General features: G+C 24.3%; 11 protein-coding genes across 11 annotated transcripts, besides 36 other annotated features; 5 read left to right on the plus strand and 6 right to left on the minus strand.

The window, feature by feature from the left end:
* Positions 1-9: part of a sequence feature (AT_rich) that runs on past the window's edge.
* Positions 10-23: 14 nt separating this feature from the next.
* Positions 24-65: a sequence feature (AT_rich).
* EDI_336590 (uncharacterized protein) lies at positions 61-1,524 on the minus strand (the record flags this gene model as incomplete). Its single annotated transcript, XM_001740784.1, has 1 exon — positions 61-1,524. One exon carries the CDS (start codon positions 1,522-1,524, stop codon positions 61-63), a length of 1,464 nt encoding a protein of 487 aa, XP_001740836.1.
* Positions 1,015-1,050: a sequence feature (AT_rich).
* A 320-nt stretch (positions 1,525-1,844) lies between the features above and the next one.
* On the plus strand, positions 1,845-3,434 carry EDI_336600 (vacuolar protein sorting-associated protein, putative; the record flags this gene model as incomplete). Its single annotated transcript, XM_001740785.1, has 1 exon — positions 1,845-3,434. One exon carries the CDS (start codon positions 1,845-1,847, stop codon positions 3,432-3,434), a length of 1,590 nt encoding a protein of 529 aa, XP_001740837.1.
* Positions 3,429-3,488: a sequence feature (AT_rich).
* Positions 3,469-4,476, minus strand: EDI_336610 (uncharacterized protein; the record flags this gene model as incomplete). Its single annotated transcript, XM_001740786.1, has 1 exon — positions 3,469-4,476. One exon carries the CDS (start codon positions 4,474-4,476, stop codon positions 3,469-3,471), a length of 1,008 nt encoding a protein of 335 aa, XP_001740838.1.
* A 22-nt stretch (positions 4,477-4,498) lies between these two features.
* Positions 4,499-4,525: a microsatellite.
* Positions 4,526-4,710: 185 nt separating this feature from the next.
* Positions 4,711-4,747: a sequence feature (AT_rich).
* Positions 4,748-4,753: 6 nt separating this feature from the next.
* On the minus strand, positions 4,754-5,287 carry EDI_336620 (uncharacterized protein; the record flags this gene model as incomplete). Its single annotated transcript, XM_001740787.1, has 1 exon — positions 4,754-5,287. One exon carries the CDS (start codon positions 5,285-5,287, stop codon positions 4,754-4,756), a length of 534 nt encoding a protein of 177 aa, XP_001740839.1.
* A 144-nt stretch (positions 5,288-5,431) lies between these two features.
* Positions 5,432-5,473: a sequence feature (AT_rich).
* Positions 5,474-5,571: 98 nt separating this feature from the next.
* EDI_336630 (uncharacterized protein) lies at positions 5,572-6,222 on the minus strand (the record flags this gene model as incomplete). The annotated part of the gene is made up of 1 exon (XM_001740788.1): positions 5,572-6,222. One exon carries the CDS (start codon positions 6,220-6,222, stop codon positions 5,572-5,574), a length of 651 nt encoding a protein of 216 aa, XP_001740840.1.
* A 30-nt stretch (positions 6,223-6,252) lies between these two features.
* Positions 6,253-6,360: a microsatellite.
* A 20-nt stretch (positions 6,361-6,380) lies between these two features.
* Positions 6,381-6,453: a microsatellite.
* A 54-nt stretch (positions 6,454-6,507) lies between these two features.
* EDI_336640 (uncharacterized protein) lies at positions 6,508-7,155 on the plus strand (the record flags this gene model as incomplete). Its single annotated transcript, XM_001740789.1, has 1 exon — positions 6,508-7,155. One exon carries the CDS (start codon positions 6,508-6,510, stop codon positions 7,153-7,155), a length of 648 nt encoding a protein of 215 aa, XP_001740841.1.
* A 109-nt stretch (positions 7,156-7,264) lies between these two features.
* Positions 7,265-7,377: a sequence feature (AT_rich).
* A 52-nt stretch (positions 7,378-7,429) lies between these two features.
* Positions 7,430-7,509: a sequence feature (AT_rich).
* A 4-nt stretch (positions 7,510-7,513) lies between these two features.
* Positions 7,514-7,564: a microsatellite.
* EDI_336650 (uncharacterized protein) lies at positions 7,564-8,157 on the plus strand (the record flags this gene model as incomplete). Its single annotated transcript, XM_001740790.1, has 1 exon — positions 7,564-8,157. One exon carries the CDS (start codon positions 7,564-7,566, stop codon positions 8,155-8,157), a length of 594 nt encoding a protein of 197 aa, XP_001740842.1.
* Positions 8,158-8,217: 60 nt separating this feature from the next.
* Positions 8,218-8,290: a microsatellite.
* Positions 8,291-8,333: 43 nt separating this feature from the next.
* Positions 8,334-8,411: a microsatellite.
* Positions 8,412-8,453: a sequence feature (AT_rich).
* A 4-nt stretch (positions 8,454-8,457) lies between these two features.
* On the minus strand, positions 8,458-9,582 carry EDI_336660 (uncharacterized protein; the record flags this gene model as incomplete). Its single annotated transcript, XM_001740791.1, has 1 exon — positions 8,458-9,582. One exon carries the CDS (start codon positions 9,580-9,582, stop codon positions 8,458-8,460), a length of 1,125 nt encoding a protein of 374 aa, XP_001740843.1.
* A 189-nt stretch (positions 9,583-9,771) lies between these two features.
* EDI_336670 (uncharacterized protein) lies at positions 9,772-10,950 on the plus strand (the record flags this gene model as incomplete). Its single annotated transcript, XM_001740792.1, has 1 exon — positions 9,772-10,950. The coding sequence occupies one exon, from the start codon at positions 9,772-9,774 to the stop codon at positions 10,948-10,950; it is 1,179 nt and encodes a 392-aa protein (XP_001740844.1).
* A 133-nt stretch (positions 10,951-11,083) lies between these two features.
* Positions 11,084-11,476, minus strand: EDI_336680 (uncharacterized protein; the record flags this gene model as incomplete). The annotated part of the gene is made up of 1 exon (XM_001740793.1): positions 11,084-11,476. The coding sequence occupies one exon, from the start codon at positions 11,474-11,476 to the stop codon at positions 11,084-11,086; it is 393 nt and encodes a 130-aa protein (XP_001740845.1).
* Positions 11,477-11,837: 361 nt separating this feature from the next.
* Positions 11,838-11,868: a sequence feature (AT_rich).
* Positions 11,869-11,891: 23 nt separating this feature from the next.
* Positions 11,892-11,982: a sequence feature (AT_rich).
* A 13-nt stretch (positions 11,983-11,995) lies between these two features.
* Positions 11,996-12,049: a microsatellite.
* A 66-nt stretch (positions 12,050-12,115) lies between these two features.
* Positions 12,116-12,190: a sequence feature (AT_rich).
* Positions 12,191-12,654: 464 nt separating this feature from the next.
* Positions 12,655-12,675: a sequence feature (AT_rich).
* Positions 12,676-12,855: 180 nt separating this feature from the next.
* Positions 12,856-13,007: a microsatellite.
* Positions 13,008-13,023: 16 nt separating this feature from the next.
* Positions 13,024-13,143: a sequence feature (AT_rich).
* A 305-nt stretch (positions 13,144-13,448) lies between these two features.
* Positions 13,449-13,588: a sequence feature (AT_rich).
* A 22-nt stretch (positions 13,589-13,610) lies between these two features.
* Positions 13,611-13,783: a microsatellite.
* An 87-nt stretch (positions 13,784-13,870) lies between these two features.
* Positions 13,871-14,020: a microsatellite.
* Positions 14,021-14,593: a repeat region.
* Positions 14,594-14,616: a sequence feature (AT_rich).
* Positions 14,617-14,659: a microsatellite.
* Positions 14,660-14,674: 15 nt separating this feature from the next.
* Positions 14,675-14,802: a microsatellite.
* Positions 14,677-14,758: a microsatellite.
* Positions 14,803-15,275: 473 nt separating the features above from the next.
* EDI_336690 (nuclease sbcCD subunit C, putative) lies at positions 15,276-18,041 on the plus strand (the record flags this gene model as incomplete). The annotated part of the gene is made up of 1 exon (XM_001740794.1): positions 15,276-18,041. One exon carries the CDS (start codon positions 15,276-15,278, stop codon positions 18,039-18,041), a length of 2,766 nt encoding a protein of 921 aa, XP_001740846.1.
* Positions 15,769-15,819: a sequence feature (AT_rich).
* Positions 16,208-16,259: a microsatellite.
* Positions 16,942-16,975: a sequence feature (AT_rich).
* Positions 18,042-18,558: 517 nt separating the features above from the next.
* Positions 18,559-18,679: a microsatellite.
* A 34-nt stretch (positions 18,680-18,713) lies between these two features.
* Positions 18,714-18,738: a sequence feature (AT_rich).
* A 38-nt stretch (positions 18,739-18,776) lies between these two features.
* Positions 18,777-18,919: a sequence feature (AT_rich).
* Positions 18,920-19,072: the final 153 nt, after the last annotated feature.

The raw sequence follows: 19,072 nt of genomic DNA on the forward strand, positions 1-19,072 counted from the left end.
AAATATTTTGGTGAGAATCCACCATATTATAAATATAAAAAGATAAAAATTATGAAATAATTATTCAATTACTTGATTTTGAAGTAAATTAATTATATCCTCTGCTGAATGAGAGAGGTTAGTATCTCCTGAATTTAAAAGAACATTTAGTAGATCTAATATTCCATTTTCAATTAAACACTCTGTAATTATAGGTTTAGTACTAGACAAATCATCTTTTATTAAATATTGAACTCCACGAAGAATAGAATTTACTAACTTTGGAGACTCCCATGAAAGTATTGAAAGAATAGCTACACAGATAGAGTCTTGAGCAAAGTATTGATAATTATTAAAGACTAATAATCCATTACATAAAACCCATGCAGCTTCGTGTTTTACTTGTGGCTTTTCTGTAGAAACAACGATTCTTGAAACTATGTCAAAGATATTATTTTCAATAAAAAGTTTATTCACATCTTGTTCATTATAATAAATAAGATTTGACATTATTAAATAAACAAGCTTCTTAACTTTTGGACTTTTTTGATTTCTTAATGGAAGAATAGCCTTTAATATTTCAAGATGTTTTGATGTATCTGAAGAATAAAATACATAACAAGAAATATATGCCAAGGCACTAGCAATTAATGGTTCTATAATTGAACGTTTTAGAATAATTAGACAAAAACTTTCTATTGACAATAAACTTAAATAATCATAGTAAAACTGATTCTTTCCTAAGAATGCTGAACAATTTAAAATATCAAGAACAACTTGTTCATTACCAGATTTAAGGAATTTAGGTATCAATGAAAATTGTGGAATCAATAATGGACATTCAACTTTAAGTGAACGACAAATAACACTAAAAATCCAGGAAGCATTAATAAATAATTCACTTGTTGGAGGGTATTCAGATAAGTGTTGAATTACACCAAATATCCCTGATTCAATTAATTCAGATGCACAATTTGGATATATTGAAATATTGCCAACACAATATAATAATGTCCCTACTACTTCTTCTTGTTCATTTAATAATTTATTTATTACTTCAATTAATTTATTGTTCATCATTTCTTGTATTACATCAGGGGTTCTTCCACTAGCATCAGAAAGTATCTCTGCTATTCTTATAAATACTCTATCATCTTGTTCGTGGATTTTATCTATAAATGGTGGATAAAAAAACTGAAGGGTTTGTTGTAATAATAACGGAATTACTTGAACAGAAAATACGTCAATACATGTTGATTGGGTACTTGTCATTTTTGCAATCTCCGAAATAACTTGATTTATTAACTCTTCGTTTTGAGACTCAAATGCTTGTTTCAGTCTTCCATAAAAATCTGCGGCAAGAGAAGTATATTGTTTTAATGTTTCTAATGAAATTGTTGTGGTTTGAGGAATTGTATCATCAGTTTCATCAAGAATTCTCTTTTGTGATAAAAACATTTCTCTACGATTTGTTCGTTTATTTGACCTTTCAATTTTCTTGGTTCTAAGAACGTCACTTGCATCTCCAAAATGACGAAAAGACATTTATATTTTTTTTGTTCAGTTTTAAAAAGTTTTATTGTTTTGCTGTTTTACCCAAGTATAACTAAAACAATGTCATTGAGAAGTTGAAGAAAATGAATTATTTTTTGGTGATTCATTTTAAAGAAAAATTAAGTATATAGAGATATAGAGAGATTGTTGTATAAACATAGAGAAGTATTAAAGAAACTTAAAAAAGAAGATTAACTTAATAGTAAAGATATTATCTAAAAAACTAAACTTGAATATAATGAGGAAAGTAAAACAGAAAACTTGCAATAAAAAAACATACAAAAAGAACTAAAATAAATCACAAAAACAACATGGACGTAATTTCATCATTACAAGAATATTTAAATTTTACATTTAATGAAACACCTGGAATGAAAGCACTGATAATGGATTCAGACACTATTCCTGTTGTTTCTATTTTATTTGGAATGACTGAAATTATTCAAAAAGAAGTGTATTTAGTTCAACAATTAAGTGATCAAACACGAGATACATTACCACACCTTAATGCTATTTGTTTACTTAGACCAACAAAAGAAAATATGGAATTATTAAGAAAAGAATTAAATAATCCAAAATATGGGAAATATTATTTGTTTTTTACTAATTTTCTTGACTCAACTCAAATATCATTATTAAGTCAATCTGATGTACATGAAGTTGTTCAAAAAGTAATGGAATTATATGTTGATTATATGCCAGTTAATGATGATTTATTTATTTCATCATGTCCTAATTATTATTCAGTGGTAGGTTCAAATTCAATGAAAAATGAACAAAAAACTATTGATTCCCTTATGGCTCTTTGTCTTTCATTAAAAAAAAATCCAGCAATTAGATATCAACAAAATAGTGAATTAAGTAAACGTATTGCTGAAGGACTTACTCAAGGATTAGAAAGACAAAAGAAAATATTTGGACCAATGAATGGTACTACAATTCTTATTCTTGATCGTTCATTTGATCCAATTACACCACTTTTAACACAATGGACATATCAAGCAATGATTCATGAATTTATAGGTATTGAAAATGGTAAAATTGTATTAGATAATAAACCAATTATTCTTTCAAATGATTCTTTCTTTAATGAACATATGTATTTATTATTTAGTGATATTACTGATTCTATTATTGCTTCTGTAAATGAATTAACTAAAAAAGCAGGTATAGCAAGTAAACAATATCGATCATTAGAAGAAATGAAAGAAACAATTGAACAAATTCCACAATTAAAAAAAGAATCTGCAGGAGTAAAGAAACATCTTGGAATTATGAATGTTATAAACAAAATAGTAAGTAGAAGAAAAATGCTTGATGTTTCTCGACTTGAACAAGATATTGTTTGTGGATCAGGAAGACAAGAACTTTATCAAAGTGTTATTCAATTTTTTGAAGGAGATTATGAAGTAGAAGATAAATTAAGAGTTGGACTATTATATGCTTTAAAATATGAAGATAAAGCACAAGATATTATTGAAGAATTAACAATTAAAGGAATTCCAAGAAATCAAATTCAATTAATTGATGTTGTATTAAGATATGCTGGAAGTTCTAAACGCCCAATTGAAATTTTTAATAAAGTTAAATCAATTGTTGGGTTTGTTAAGAAAAGTGTTGCTGGAGTTGAAAATGTATTTGTTCAACATAAACCAGTATTAGAACAATTATATGATCCACTAATTAATCAACAATTATTAGATAAATTCCCATTTTGTAGAGGAAGTAGTGCTAATGGAAGAGAATTTATTATATATATTGTAGGTGGTGTTACATTAGAAGAAGAAGTTAGTATTGCTACAAGAAATAGAACTAATCCTACTCAAAAATTTATTATTGGAGGATCTGATTTGTTAAATTCTTCAAAATTCATTGAACTGCTTGAATCAATGAAGAAATAATTAATTAATATTTCTTTCAAAAACATAAATTGATTTATTTTGTTATTATTTTTTGGTCATCAAAAACTGCTGCAAGCTGTGCCATTTTGATCATTCCTTCTTGAGTTGCATTACATGCTAAAAATCCTGAATTATGAGTAAAAATAGCACCTTTTATTTTGCAAACATCTTCTAATGCGTTATCTCTTAAACCCCTCCATGGTTGAGGAAATGGTTTTCTCATTTTGAAACTACCTGGTGAAAGAGAAGTAGCAATGCATCCCCATTGGTCTCTTGTATCATCATGAGAAATAACATATAAAACCTCTTTCTTTATTCCATTCTTTGATGCTTCTTCATCTTCTAATTCTGTTAAACAATCTCTCCAACTACACTTTTCATTTAATACCATAATTCTTCCTTCTGAATCATATTCAAATCGTTTACTAAAAGCAACACGGGTTGGTTCAAATGATGGAAGAATACGGAAATAAATACTTGAAACACATTCAATAAACTCTTTCTTAACTAATTCTTGAGCTTTTAAAAACTGTTCTAATCTCATCATACCATAACCTTTTGCATTTAACTTTGCCACTCTTGAAGATAAATTAGTACTATCTCTAAATAACAATTCTGTTGGAGATGGATCAATTCCATTATCTCCTGCATCTATAGGTAATACAAAGGTGTTATATATTTTTAATTTTAACCAACAAATTTGTTCTTCTGTAATACTTCCAAATGGATCGATGAGAGCAATAACATTTTTAACAATTTCTTCTCCAAAATGTTTAAACAATAACCCACATGCACTCAATGTGATTGTATGTTGTGATGAATACGTTTCACTAAACCCTCTTTGGTGATGATCAAATCTATTAATTGAAGGGTCATACACTCCTCCTACATCAAAAACTAAATCACATTTATTTAATTCTTCTTGGTTTAATGTTCGAATAACTCTATGTTGTTTATAGTTATCGGTAAACTTTAAAAATACACATCCTGTTACATCGTCACAATGAAAATTACTTGCATGGGTTCCTATAATCCCCTTCATCTTTTTTATAATTCCTTTTAAATTCTTTTTTTATTTTTTTTTTTTTTTTAATCCTTTAATTGTCATTCATAAAATCTTTTACAATTTATTTTATATTTGTATTTTATTGGACCAGTCTCTCTCTTTTTCATAATTTAATTTTAATTTGTTTTATTGTTGTTTCAAATAAATAAAATAGCTTTTGTTATTAGTTTATAGTAAAGTAAATTGAAATAACACTTTTGTAGATAAAACAAAAATTAAAATTATTTTATATTTTGTTATAAAAATACAAAAATCACTTAAACAATAAATGTTTAAGTATTTTAGCTTTATAAGTAATTTTCTCTAATGTTGAAAGAGACTTTGTTTCGTAAATAGTTTTGTGTGATTCTACAAACAGAGAAGACATTATGTTAAATACTAATTCTATATCATTTGGCTTAGATGTGTCACACTCAAAAACTTCTTTAATACAAATTTGATCTTTCAATTTTATCTGATCATCCTCAGATACTTCAACTGGATAATTTGTCATTTCATTTTTAAGTCCAATAACATAAATAATAGGGATATATTCAACATTCCTATAAACATAAGAAATCCATCGTTGAGTGACAGCAATAAATGATTCTTTATTATAAACTGAATAGCAAATAACAAAATAATTAACTGATTCAAAGAAAACATTTCTGATATCATCATATTGATAATCTCCATTACTATCATAAATCACATATTCTTCATCTTTAAATCTATTCATAATTCTATATTTAAATGAAGTTTTAGAGAATAATAGAGGACAATACTTCTTATTTTCAAAAGTATTCATTAGAACAGTTTTACCTATTTTATTGTTTCCAAGCAATATTGTAGTATAAGTTTTCATCATATAACATTTACTTCATCCAAAGTTTTTTCTTTTTAAATTGACTCATTTTTAATTTTCTCATAAATCTTTCATTCTATTCTATTGATTATTTTGAATAATAAATATACTTATTATATTATTATATTTCTATCTCAAAAAATATTTTTAGAGTTTTTTGGTGAAGACTTCTATTTGGTGATAGTAGAAAATTCTATTTAAATCAATATACTAGAACTAAAAAGAAATTAGTAAAAACTTGATGTGATTTCAGAAATAATAAGACGAGAAAGGACAAATTGTGGTGATGTTAAGAATGAACCTTGAGTATAAAAAGAAGTGTTGACTTGATCAGAAAGAAAACTAAATTCCTTATTAAGCTTGGAATTTAAACGTAATGTACAATTAATAATAAAATTCTTTTGACTATCTTTTTTACAGAAAGAAATAAATGCAAGACGTTTATTTTTAACCTTCCAAATTACTGGTGGGTTTATAATTTTACCATTATAAAGACAAGAAAATAACACCATTTTAGGATCTTCCCATTGAATTAATGGGTGTAGGTTTAACATTATTTGAGAATAACTAGGTAGAGAAGTATGGTAACTGCCAAACACATCTCCACTTGATAAACAATAAAAAATTACAACTTTTTGCTGAGAATATAGATTACGAAAAATGCAAGAAGTTGTAAATTCATCTTGACGTGAATCATAAATTGTCTGAAATTTTTTTTCACCTAAAATAAGATACAAATATTGTTCTAAATCAAAGGACTCTTTAATAGAATGGTGTAATGGAAAATCTAAAGTTTTGATTAATTCTTTATCTCTTTTAATTTGATTTCTTTGTTTTTTTAAAAATTGTTGTTGTTTTCTTTTCAAGTTTTTAGACATTGACTTTTAGATTTCTATAATCTTAAAATTAAGAAAAGAGAAAAAAGGGACACAAAGATAGAATGAAAAAATAAAAGTTAAAAAGAGAAAAGTGAGAAAGAGAAGAACAGAAATTCAAAAAGAGAAAAGAAAAGAAAACCCTTTAACGTTGAGAATCTAAAAAATAAAAAGAGAAAAAGAAAGAAAAAAAAAAAAGAGAAACAACAGAAAAAAATATTAAAAAGAAGAAAACCTTTTAGAATATAAAAAGGGTTTCCGAAAATCTTAAAAAGTACAGGAGAGAGAATGGAAGATATCCCAGTTTCTCCAATTCATACAAATGAATCATTTCCTAATAAATTACCACCAGCAATTAGTATTATTTCTGCTATTTCAGAAGATAGAAATGAGTCAGAAGAAAGTCAAATTAGTAAAAAATCAGAAAGTGATAATAAAAAAATAAGACGAAAGAATAATGTCAATGAAGAGACATTAAAAATAATACACAACATGTATATAAGAGGGTATAAAGCAAAAGAAATTGCTATAATTACAGAATTAACAAAAAGTACAGTTTATAAATATATTGAAAGAATGAATGATGAAAATCCACAACGAGATGATATGAGTAGTTTAATTAGAAAAAGAGGAAGAAAAAAATCAGAAAATACTTTTTTACAAGATAGAATTCGTGATTTTCTAAATTCAAATAATGGAATGACTTTAAAATGTATGAAAGATATTCTTAAAGATGAAGGTCATGATATTTCTATTAGTTATCTCTCTAAAATTATTAAAAAAATGGGATTAGGAAAAAGGGCTAATCACTCAATTACTCAAGTTAGAAGATCTAATGAGCCAATTGAATCGTTCTCATTACAAGATACTCTTTCTACTTTTACATCTCAACAACAAGATATGTTACCCCCTCCAACAGGAAATTTTAGTCAATAGAGTTAGATATTGTATTAATTTGCTCTTTTTCTTTTAAAAAAGAGATTTATCATTTTTTAATTGAATTGTTTATTTAGTAATTAATGTTTTCTTCTCATTAATATGATAGAATAAATTAAGAAAAAAATAAATTTATTTTTTTAGTTTTAAGTTAGTCTAATTAATAAAACAAAAAATAAATTTTTATTGTTGTTAATAAGGTATTTTAAATTATTTTAATTTCTCTTTTTCATATTTGGGATAAATAAAAAAGTCTAATTTCGTCGAGGAATGGTTTTAAAAAAAAAAAGAATAAGAAATAATATAAATAAATAGAATAGTATTAATTATGGTTCATTTTAAAAATAATTTTTAGTTCAAAAAAAAAAAAACAAAAAAAGATTAACTTAAAAAAACAAAACAAACAAAATGAGTCATTATACATTAGTTATGCTTGGGGGTGGTGCTGTTGGGAAATCAGCTGTCACTGTCCAATTAGTTTCTGGGGTATTTGTACAAATGTATAATCCAACAATTGAAGATTCTTTTAATACTACAATTGATGTTGATGGAGAAATGGTTTCATTAAATATTGTTGATACTGCAGGTCAAGAAGAATACTCATCATTAAGAGATCAATACATGAGATCTGGTGATGGATTTGTTATTGTTTATTCAATTATTTCAACTACATCATTTTTAGAAGTAAGTGGAATTCGAGATCAATTATTTAGGGTATTAGAAAAAGAACCTGATGAACATATTTGTATGGTGCTTTGTGGTAATAAATGTGATATGGAAAGTGACCGTCAAGTTAATACTTCAGAAGTGAAACAAATTGCTGAAGAATGGAAATGTCCTTTTTATGAAACTTCAGCTAAAGAAAGGATTAATATCTTAGAGTCATTCCAGGCTTTAGTTAGAGATATCAAAAAATGGACTACTGTCCCTGATACTGAAACTACTACTTCTAACTCTTCTTCTAAACCTGAAAAAAAGAAAAAAGGTTGCTTCATTTTTTAATACATTTAAAATACTATTGTTTTAACTAATTATTTCGGCGTATACAGTAACGAAATTCAATTTTTCTTTCTTTTTATTATTTTTTCTCTTTTTTTACTTTTTCAATTTATTATTATTTTAATATTTTTCTCTTCCCTCATTAAAACAACAAAAATTTCCTTTTCTTTTTGGACATCTAATAAATTTATTTTAAATAATTAATTAATTGTGTTCATTTTATTTTTTAATTAACTGATTTATTAATAATTTATAAAAAATATTGAAAAAATATTAAAATCAAAAGATATAAATTAATTGCTTTTAGACGTTTGTTTGACAAACTGGTTTGAATAATTTATTTCCTTGAATTCCTAATTTTGTCCATTTACGGTATTGTTGCTGTTGATCTCTATGTGTTTTATTATTAACCATTTGTCTTCGTAAAATAGACTTAACATAATCAGCATATGTCTTCTCTGGTAAGGCCATCAATGCCTTAGAAGATCCTATTGTTTGATTAACTGTTGGCATAGAAACTGGGATTTGAGGATGTGATCTTCCTTGGTTTGCTAATACACACGCACGTGTTTCCACTGGTTTTACTGTTTGTTTATAATAATTAGCCATGCTACGATGACCAATAGTCATTCCATTTGATAAAGTCATAGAAGTATCGTCCATATCAATAATTTCAATAGGATCTGGGACAGAACTGTAGTCATAATAATCATCATATTCTTCAATTGTCTTATCATCATATCTCATTTTACAATGGCAAACATCAATCATATGTTGTCTTACTGATTCATAAGAATGAAATGAAGAAGTTTCTCCAGAACACCAAATACAAAGATATCCAATACAAATTTTATCATGTAAATAATTTAATAGCCCACTAATATCACAACAACATTCGATATTAGGAATAAAGAAAGAATGTTCTTTTTCCATATGTGTTAAATTCTCTTCAGTATTTTGACTTTCAATACCGCAAAATAAACAATGTTTTCCTGATCTCTTTGGTGCAAGAGATTTTCTTTCTTGAATCATTTCATCAAGAGTTTGTTCAGGAATATTTTCTAAATCCTCTTCCTCTTCTTCAGCTTGTATAGTTTGTTTTTTAATACAATCTGCAGCTCTTTGTGGATTCTTTTTTAGATTTATTTTATGTTTTTTACTTAATTCATGTTCTTTCATTTGATTTTCAGTATTATATCTCTTTTTGCATAAACTACAATAATAAGTACACTCTTCAGTTTTAAACGAAACATCTTTTGCCATTATTTCTTTATACTTTTGTAATGAAACTGGTTCCATTAATACTGCTTTTCTTTTCATATTAAACACATGATAATCAGATTTAAAGTGAGTGGTTCTTTCTTCTGAACTACTAAATTGAATACAACAAGTAGAACAAATAAATTTTTGTTGTAAAGGAGATGACATGAAAAGTTTCTGAATGAATAGATTCAATCATATTTCCTCCTTTTAATAACCCTTGTTATTAATAGTTTTCTTTTTTATAAGTGTTTATTGAAGTATAACATTTTTTGTTTTAAGAATTTCTCTTTTTTTATATGAAAAGTGTTGAAAACAAAAAAAAGGAATTCAAAGTACTATTTTGTTCTTATTAAAATGTTCCATATACAAACATATCAATTTTATTTTCTTCTTATAGGACTTCCTTTGTTGTATTGTTTTGTTCCAACTTACAATAATAATCTTATTAGTGATCGAGAAGGTATTCAACCATTATTTAATTCATTTGTTATGGTCATTTCATCAGGAAATTCTAGTAAAACTTTAGAAAATGTTTCTTATCAAAACTGTTTCTTTTTAGAAGAAACAAATAGTTCAATTATTGTTGAATTATCTGATGGTGTTAATTTTGTAAGATTCAATAAAACTATTAATTTTAAACATATCAATATTGCATTAACAACTCAGATTGCTCCAATTAAACGAATTCCACAAGAAATTAGAGAACATTTCTATTATTCTCCTTCTCACAATCTTCTTTCTCCTGGAGTAATTATTTCTGGAGAGAATTTAATTAGTGATTATAGAATTGATGAAAGTTATGACGAAGATTTCTTTGAAAAGGAAACCACTCAAACCCAGTCATTAAATATAAAAAAACATTTAGACTTAAGCAACGGTTTGGGAAAGGAAGTCTGTGTTCACAATTTAACGTTCTTCCATTTTATTGCTATTTCAGCAACAGAACTCGGTAACAAATTTTATAATTTCTCTAGTATTCCATCAATTATTTTTGATTCTGATCACATTTTTCAAATTTATATGTCTGTATGTTTTGCTCTAATTTGTGCCAATATGTTTACACGATGGGTGGTTCCATCTAAAGAACATCTTGTCTTATATATTAGTTTTACTCTTATTTTTATTTCATTCTATCATATTAATGATCAATTTACTCACCCTAGTTCTGATTTAAAACGATTTGCCTCTGTTAATTATTTTACTCCAATTCTCTTTTTTTCTCAAATCTTCCTTAAATATAAAACTGCGACTGAGCTTTGTAGTGCTACTGAAGAAACTTTGAGGTATCTTTGGGAATCTCATTTCATGTTATTTATCCCCTTAATTATTATTTTAATAGGCACTCGTTTTACATCTGTTTGTTGGTTTGGAGTACTAATACTTGCTTCATTAATAGTAAAATTTACACCTAAAAAGGTTAGTATTATAACTAAGTTTTCAGCACTAATATGTATGGCTTATATTTTGTTGTTTGTGAACTGGGATCTCTTTAACTTTATTTGTGTAGTTCCATTCTTCTTATTGCTGATTTAAGTTAATATTTCTTTTTTTCTTGTTACTCTTCCTTTCTAAAGACATAGAAAAACATGAAAAAGTAGAGAAAAGAAAGAATGAAATTACAAATTTGATTCATTAAGTTTTAACGATAATTAATTTGATCTGATTATTATCTTTCTTGTAATAACTTAGGTTTTTTTTCTTGACTATTTTCTTCAGTGGCTTGTGGTTTAAATTGTTCTAATTGACTAATAGGATAATCCCAAATAATATCATCATTATCCCAACTATCATCGTCATCATATCCTTCTTCTTCTGATTCATCTTCAGGCTTTGTTGTTGAATTTAAAGGATGAGCATCAACTAATGAATGAATTTCTTCAATTTTTTTTGTCATTTGTTCTTGAAGTAAGTTTAAACGTGTACTTTCTTCAGCAATCATTTGGGTAATTGTTCTAATTTGAGTTTGAACACCTTCAAGTAATTGTCTTTGACGCTCATATTCTTTTTTACCTTCAACATCAATTTGGGTCTCTGTGGGTGTGGTTCCTTTGTTCTCCATTTTTTAATCATGACTCTTCGTTGAGTTCTTTTTATCCAAAAGGTTCTCAGAACATCCAAAGATTCTCAGAAAGAATCCTCTCGTTCTTCCAGTTCTTCCTTATAACTTCTGTCATTCTCTGGAATAACTACTTCTTTCCTAATAAAATTGTTATTAATAGCAATTTTAATTTATTTGTTGTTTATGAAATTATTCAACAATAGTTTATGGAGAGTTATATGAATAGGGAGTAAGGTGATTGAGTTCTATTCATAAACCTTACATAAGTGATGTACCAATTCTTTTGTTTAATTCTTTTGTTTTACTGATAAGGAACATTTTAGTAAATGGGTAAGTGGTAGTGTTGGTTATTGAGTGTTAGATAATTTATTTTTGAAATTTTATTTATTAAAGAAACAGATATCCAAAAAATGAGATAATAAACAAATTCTATAAATTATAATACATTAAATTAATAATTTAATTATTTTATTTTTAATTTAATGAAAAACAATAATTATAAATATCAATAACAAATTCTTTCATTTTTATTATTATTATTTCTTATTTCTTTTTTAACTTTCTTCTTGTTTTATCAATTGTGTCATTCATATAAAATTGAAATTTGATGATAAATAATCAGTTAAGAATTGTGTTGACATTTTTAAATAAATCATATTTAAAATTGTTTTAAATGTTTCAATTCATTAAAATATATTAATTTATCATTTTTATCATTTGAATAGATGATGTTAATGATCAATTAATGAATAAATATTATCATTAATCACTTGTTTTGTTGAATAAAATTGAATATGTTCTATTTCTATCTTTTTTATTCATTTTATATCATTTATTATATTTCTCATTTAACTTCTAAAAGAATGTTATTTATTTAAAATAAACTGTTGTTCAATAACTATTCATATTAATGATGTTATAAATTGAAATAATAATATTCATCAGTTTTGAAGAAATTCTGTATTTTTTTAAAGAAACTATAGTATTTGTATTAATTTATTTAGATGATAACACATTATTTAATCTTGTTATTACATTTGATATTATTGATTGATTAGTATTACTTTCAATGAATGAACTTTTCTAGAAAATCACTACAACATTGATTGGATAGTAAATTCAATTAAAATTTGTTGATGAAATCTATGATGAGTGTTAGATATAATTTAATCATGATGATTTATATAATAATTTAAAATGATTTGTAAATCAATAAGAAGAATATAACATTCATTGATATTTAAAATGATGAAATTTGATTTCAATAATGATTTGATATAAAGAAATATAAAGTTGTTATTCATAATACATTTAATGATGATTAAATCAAAAGTAATTGAATAAATACAAAATAATCAATAATTCTTATGTGTATTAATTTTAATTGTTTATTTAAATATTCATTGATTATTTTAAATATCAAATCAATCAATATTGATGTATTTCATTATTTATTCTTTATTATATTTATTTTTGATTGTATTTTATTATTAAAACTTGTTTATATTTTCTTCTTATATTTATTTTATTTCAATGATAATAAACACAATATTAATGAATAAATTATAATATGATATAATTCAGTTTTATTAATTGATAATTTATCATTGATTTAATATGAATTTAATGATTTAATTAATATTGAATATTATAGTTATTTATATATTCATTCAACATGTTTATTATCTATTCTATTATTTAGATTTAGTATTATTTGAAATTAAAAGATTAAGGTAAATCATACGAATTTATATTTAAATATCAAGTATTCATTTTGATTGTATTTATCGTATTTATTCTTTATTTGATTTTACATTTTTATTATTATCTCATGTTATTATTTCATTAAACATCTTGTTGATGATTTAGAAATTGGATATGATTGTTTAGAATATTTCATTTCTTCATTATTTCATTTATCAAATAATGTAATATTTAATACAAGAAATGATAATAGAGAGAAAATGAAATGATAATAAATAATAAAATCAATAAAGAATGATATAATTCATAACATTAATAATTTAATTGAATAAATTAGAAATATAAAGAGAAGAAATGATAATAAAACTAATATTTGCGATATTAGATATTTAAATAAATTAATTAATAGATTAACTGATTTTATGAAAGTTAATAATGATGATAATGAAACAATTATAATATGGATTCAATAATACCAATAACATTGAAATAATTAAATTAAAACAAGTGTATTTGAAATATTATAATCAAAATTAATAATAATAAGAAATGAATAAATAGATACTACAAATATCATTAATACAAACAATAAGAAAATAATGAAGAAAGAAGATAATAATCAAGTATTCAAATACTTAAATCAAATTGTTATTATGAAGAGAATATAAAATAAGAATGAGTTGTTATAATAAAATAAAAGTATAAAAATTAATAAATCAAGCAGAAAAGAGAGAAAATGATAAGATAATAGATGAAGAAATGAAGTGATAAAGAAAATAATAACAAAAATAAAGAAATTTAACAACAAATATGAAAGTTTAAATAAAACAAAATAACAATAAAAAGTAGTTAATTAAGTGTTAATAGAATTTGTGTCTATTGTTCCTGGCTCAGGGGAGACTAATCCCTCCCTGAATATTCGTCATATAGTTCAACTACATATGTTTGGTTGTGATAGATACAGTGTTCCATGATATCCATCATGTTTTTAATTACATGGTTTTTAATTTCTTTAGTGATGTCAATTTCAATTTTTAATTCTTTTATTAATTTAATACTTTCCGCATTTATTAGCCCATTAATCGAAATTACTACTGGAATTATTTTGACATCTTTTAATTTCTCTATTCATTAGCCTATTTTTTAATTCCTTATACATATTTCTTTTCTTCCAATAGCCTCCATTAATATTATGATCTGCCACAATAGTCATATCAATTATTAGATCAGTTTTATTCTTTTTATCTAGTACATATATATCTGGTCTTTTATGATATAGTCCATCACTTTTTGGCATTATTTGTTTGTTTCATATCATAGTAATGTCATTGTATTGGAACACTGTTTCGTATGGGGGTTTCTTGTATTGTTTATTTCCTGTGTATTTTCTTATTAACCCCTCCCATATGATAAAATAATAATATAAATAAAAATAAATTATTATTTTATTTTTATTATTTATTATATTATTACTATTATATTTAACTATTCCACTATTAATTTCATTATAATTTATTATTAATATTTAAATTATTTCTTTATATTATTTAATTTTATTATTATTTCTTTATATTCTATATCTTTCATTCATATCACATTACCATATCATTAATTATATAATAATCTTGTACTTTCTCAATTTTTTTGTATATCTGAAATTTGTTGAGTATAATTATTTTTTTCAAAAGAGTGTGTACTTAATTAAAGCTTAATTTTATTCTTACTAAAGTGCTCATTTGTTATTAGCATTGTTTTTTTATTCTCTTAGTCGTATAGTAAACCTGTTAAAGAGAGAATTATGGCTTACCATATTTAAAAATTGAATTCAGTACAAGGAGTATTGTATTTTTTTTTAATTATTTTCTTCTTGGGTTGAGTGTTTCAATTGTGTTTATTGAATAATGAGGTCTCAAATACTAATTAACAAAGTACAAAGGAAGAAAGTTTAAAAGATATGAAAGATATTAATCAAAAAACAAGTTCAAAATAAAAGAATCAAAAGAGTAATTTTTTTAAAAGACAAAAATCAACAAAATAAAAACTTTTAAGAAAATAAAAAAAATTGAGATCTTAGAGAACTGATTTTTATAATATTATGAAAGTGATTTTAACACTTTTTATTTTATTATTAGTACAGTCAAAGGATGTTGTAGACACAGTTACATTTGAAATTAAACCATCACCAAAGAACATTAACGAATTATTAGCAATACTTGATAAAGAAATTGAGAGAAAGAATAGTAGTTCTATTAAACGATATGAAGAAGCAAATATTAAATATCAAGTAAATAGAGAGAAGTATTCATCATTGTTGGTCTCATCAAAATCTCAAATGACAAATGTTGTAGAAGATATAAATTCAATTAAAAAAGAATTAAAAACATTAACACTCAAACGGAATGCATTAATCCAAGTTAAACAAAATACACAAGAAATTGACCATCAAATTACTGTATTAAAACAAAACAAAAAGGATAAAGAAAAAGCCTTAAAAGATATAAATAAAAGAAGCAAACAATTACAGAAAGAATATAATAAAGTTATTGTTCATTGGGAAAAAGCACAGAAAAAAAGAAGTAATGAAAAAGAATTTATTAATAAAAGAAAGAATAAAATTATTCAATTAAAAGAAATTATTTCATTGGCATTAATTAAAAATAAGGAACTTAAAGCATTATCACAAGAATTTATTAATTCTATGGTTTGTGGTAATAAAATTGAACGAGAAACATTCTTTTTAATGAAAAATAAAACTGATAAAAATTCTAAACGATTAATGAAGTTATTACAAGATGCTAGAAACCTTGCAGAAAAGTTAACACAACCAAAAACAAAAGATATAGCAAGAATGAAATTTAAAGTTCAAGTTGAAATTATTAAAAAAAATAAGATAAAAACTAAGAGTAGTATTGAAGAGTTAGAGAAGAAATTAACATTTATTAGTCAAAAAATACAAAACACTCTTGATGAATGTAAAATTGCAGCAGGAGTAATTAAGAGTAGTTGTGAAAGTAAATTAACTAGATTAAAAGAAGAAAGAAAAAGTATTAAGAAAGAAATAAGAAAAGAAAAAAGTAAATTAATTGATATTAATAACCAATACGAAAATATAAAAACACAAATTAGTGAAGAAGTTGCTCAACAAGCATTAAAAGAGGCTAAAGTTGGAAGGCAAAAAATGCATATTTGGATGGAACGATGTAAAAAACAAATAAAAGATGCCCGAGAAATAACAGGAAAATTAGCTATTGAAGAAATGGAAGGATGTGGTACATATCAAGAAGCTGTTATTAATAAAAGACAAATGGTAGTTGATCGATTAGTTATGTTAAAAGAAAGAAGAAAAGAAGTTTATAGAAAATATATTCATTTATTAGAGAAAGAAGAAAAAACAGTAAATAAACATATTGAAGAATTAAGTAAAAGTGGAGATAAATATGAAAAAAGTGCATTAATATTTGCAAAATATGAAAGTAAAGGAGTTTTTGAAGGTAATCAACGAAGTGAAAAAATGAAGAAAAGAGCAAATGAACAAAGAAGAAAAGCAGCTGATCAAGCAGATTTAGTTATTTCAGAATGGAGAATATTAAGTAGAGAAGAAAATAAAGAAATAGAAGAATTACAAAAGAGAGCAAAAGAAATGAAGAAAAATATTAAAAATATTGAAGAAGGATTAATTAGAATTGATCATAATATTACTATTGGAATTAAAAAAGATGAATTACAAGAAATAAATAATGAAATTGTTATGAAACATCAAGTAATTAAAAAATTATATTCAATAATTAAAAAAATGATTCGACGTTCTGTTGGAAAGAATTCTATAATGAGAAAAGCAGCTATTAATCGATTAGTTGATTTAAAAAGAAATAAAATCGAAATGAAGAAACAAATTCAAATGTTAATGAAAAAAGCAAGTCAAGCACCAATTGAAGAAGTATCACAGATTAAGAAATTAATGAAAAGATATGAACGACAAGCAGGACAATTAGTTGGTGAAGAGATGTATATGAAACAAATGATTGAATTATGTAAAGAACGAGAAAATAGTATTAGAAGAAGAGAAGAAAAAGAAATGAAAATTAAAGGTGCACAAAAAATAACTCAAAAAGGATTTCTTATTATTCAAAAAATGAATAAAAAAGAAAGCCAATATAGAGAAAGTATTAATAATGCTAAAAGACTCACAAGAAAAATGGAAATTGTTGAAGATAAAGATAAAGTAATATTATCTGCTATTATTGGTAAGTTAAGAAAAAGAGCACAACATCTTGCATATGAATTAAAGAATATTGAAAAGAAAAGAAGAGTTGTTAGTGGGGAATTAGTTGAATGGAAATATCAATTTGATCAAATGATGGCAAAAAGAAGTAATGAATATCGATTTGAACATGGTAAATTAGAAGATTTAATTGAGAGATTAAAAAAAGAAGAAGACAGTATTGTATGTAAAGGAAATAGAGGTCTATATGAAAAAACTATTAAAATGGTAAAAGAACGAATGGGCATTAGAGAAGAAGAGTTTAAAGACTTTAAAGATGAAATTAATGAAATTATTAAAGAAATTAATTTAGCACATGGAAAATGTTATAATGGAATTGTTGATGGAATTGAAGGAGATCAACAAAAATGTAAAGTTTGTGTTAATTTAGCTGAATTTATTTTGAGACAAGCAAGAAATGGAAAGTCTAAAAATAAAATTGCTCGAATGGTTTTAGCTCGTTGTAAAGCCTCGGATAAACCACACACTTGTTATTCTGCTGCTATGAGCTTAATGGCTCATTTTGATAGTAAAATCATTGATGCTACTCCATTACAATTCTGTGTTCATTCTAATAAATGTGTTGTGAGAGACTGGTAAAGGTAAGTTCACTTTTTAAAAAAATGAAAGATTAACCTTTTTTTTAAGAACACCCTAAGTGGGGCATAGGTCATAATACATACCAGCCATAAGGCACAAGCAAGATAAAATATGGAATGGTAGTGTGATAAAAGTGAGATTTATTTCAAAAATAAAATCAAACTATTTTTCATTCTTTATTTTTAAAGTAGTTTACAAATAATTTAATAACAGCATTCACAACCAAAAAATAATAATTTGAGGTGAACAATTAATAATTCAATTATCCCTTCAATGGTTGTTGTTATAAAGAATAAATTAAAATATAGTTTTGAAATCCTTTTTTAAATTTTAACGCTGTTTATTCTTGAAGTAGTGTTGGATAAGAAAAGAAGAGTAAGAGATAAAAGATTTTAGAATAAAGATAAAACAATTGAAAATATATCTTAATGCTTAACAATTACTTTGTTCGAAGATAGTTATTATCCTAGAGAGTTATTCAATTTACAAACACATTAACTTTTTTACCAAATTAATGAATAAAATAATACAAAATAAGTCATAAATAAGACAAAGAAAACAATAAAATAAAAGAAGAATATAAAAAGAGTTGAGGTGATAAAAACAGTAAAAGAAATGGTAACATAAAATTGAATAAATTTTGTATTCATTTAATAAGACATATTTAGTTCGTTATTTTTATAATAATAAATTAAAAGAATCAATTAATGTACTGTTTCAATCATTTAAACTTTGTTAATTATTATTTTATATTCCTATAATAAATGAAGTATTGTTATATATTTTAATTAGACTGTATTTTTACAAAACAAATGAATAATAATTGATTCAAATATTTCTGTTTTATTTAATTTTATGTTTTATAATATAATATATTTGTTGTTATTGTTTTAAAATCGTGTTTATGAAGATTGAAATTGTTTAAAGAATAAATAGATAATGATTAATGATATATCTTTCTTTGAATCATTCTTTATAGCATTATTCACTTCCATCATTATTTTTCTCTTAAATATAAAAGTTATATTATA

The sequence above is a fragment of the Entamoeba dispar genome, genomic scaffold, assembly GCF_000209125.1.
Source record: "Entamoeba dispar SAW760 scf_1105229463199 genomic scaffold, whole genome shotgun sequence".
NCBI classification, from domain to species: Eukaryota; Evosea; order Mastigamoebida; family Endamoebidae; genus Entamoeba; species Entamoeba dispar.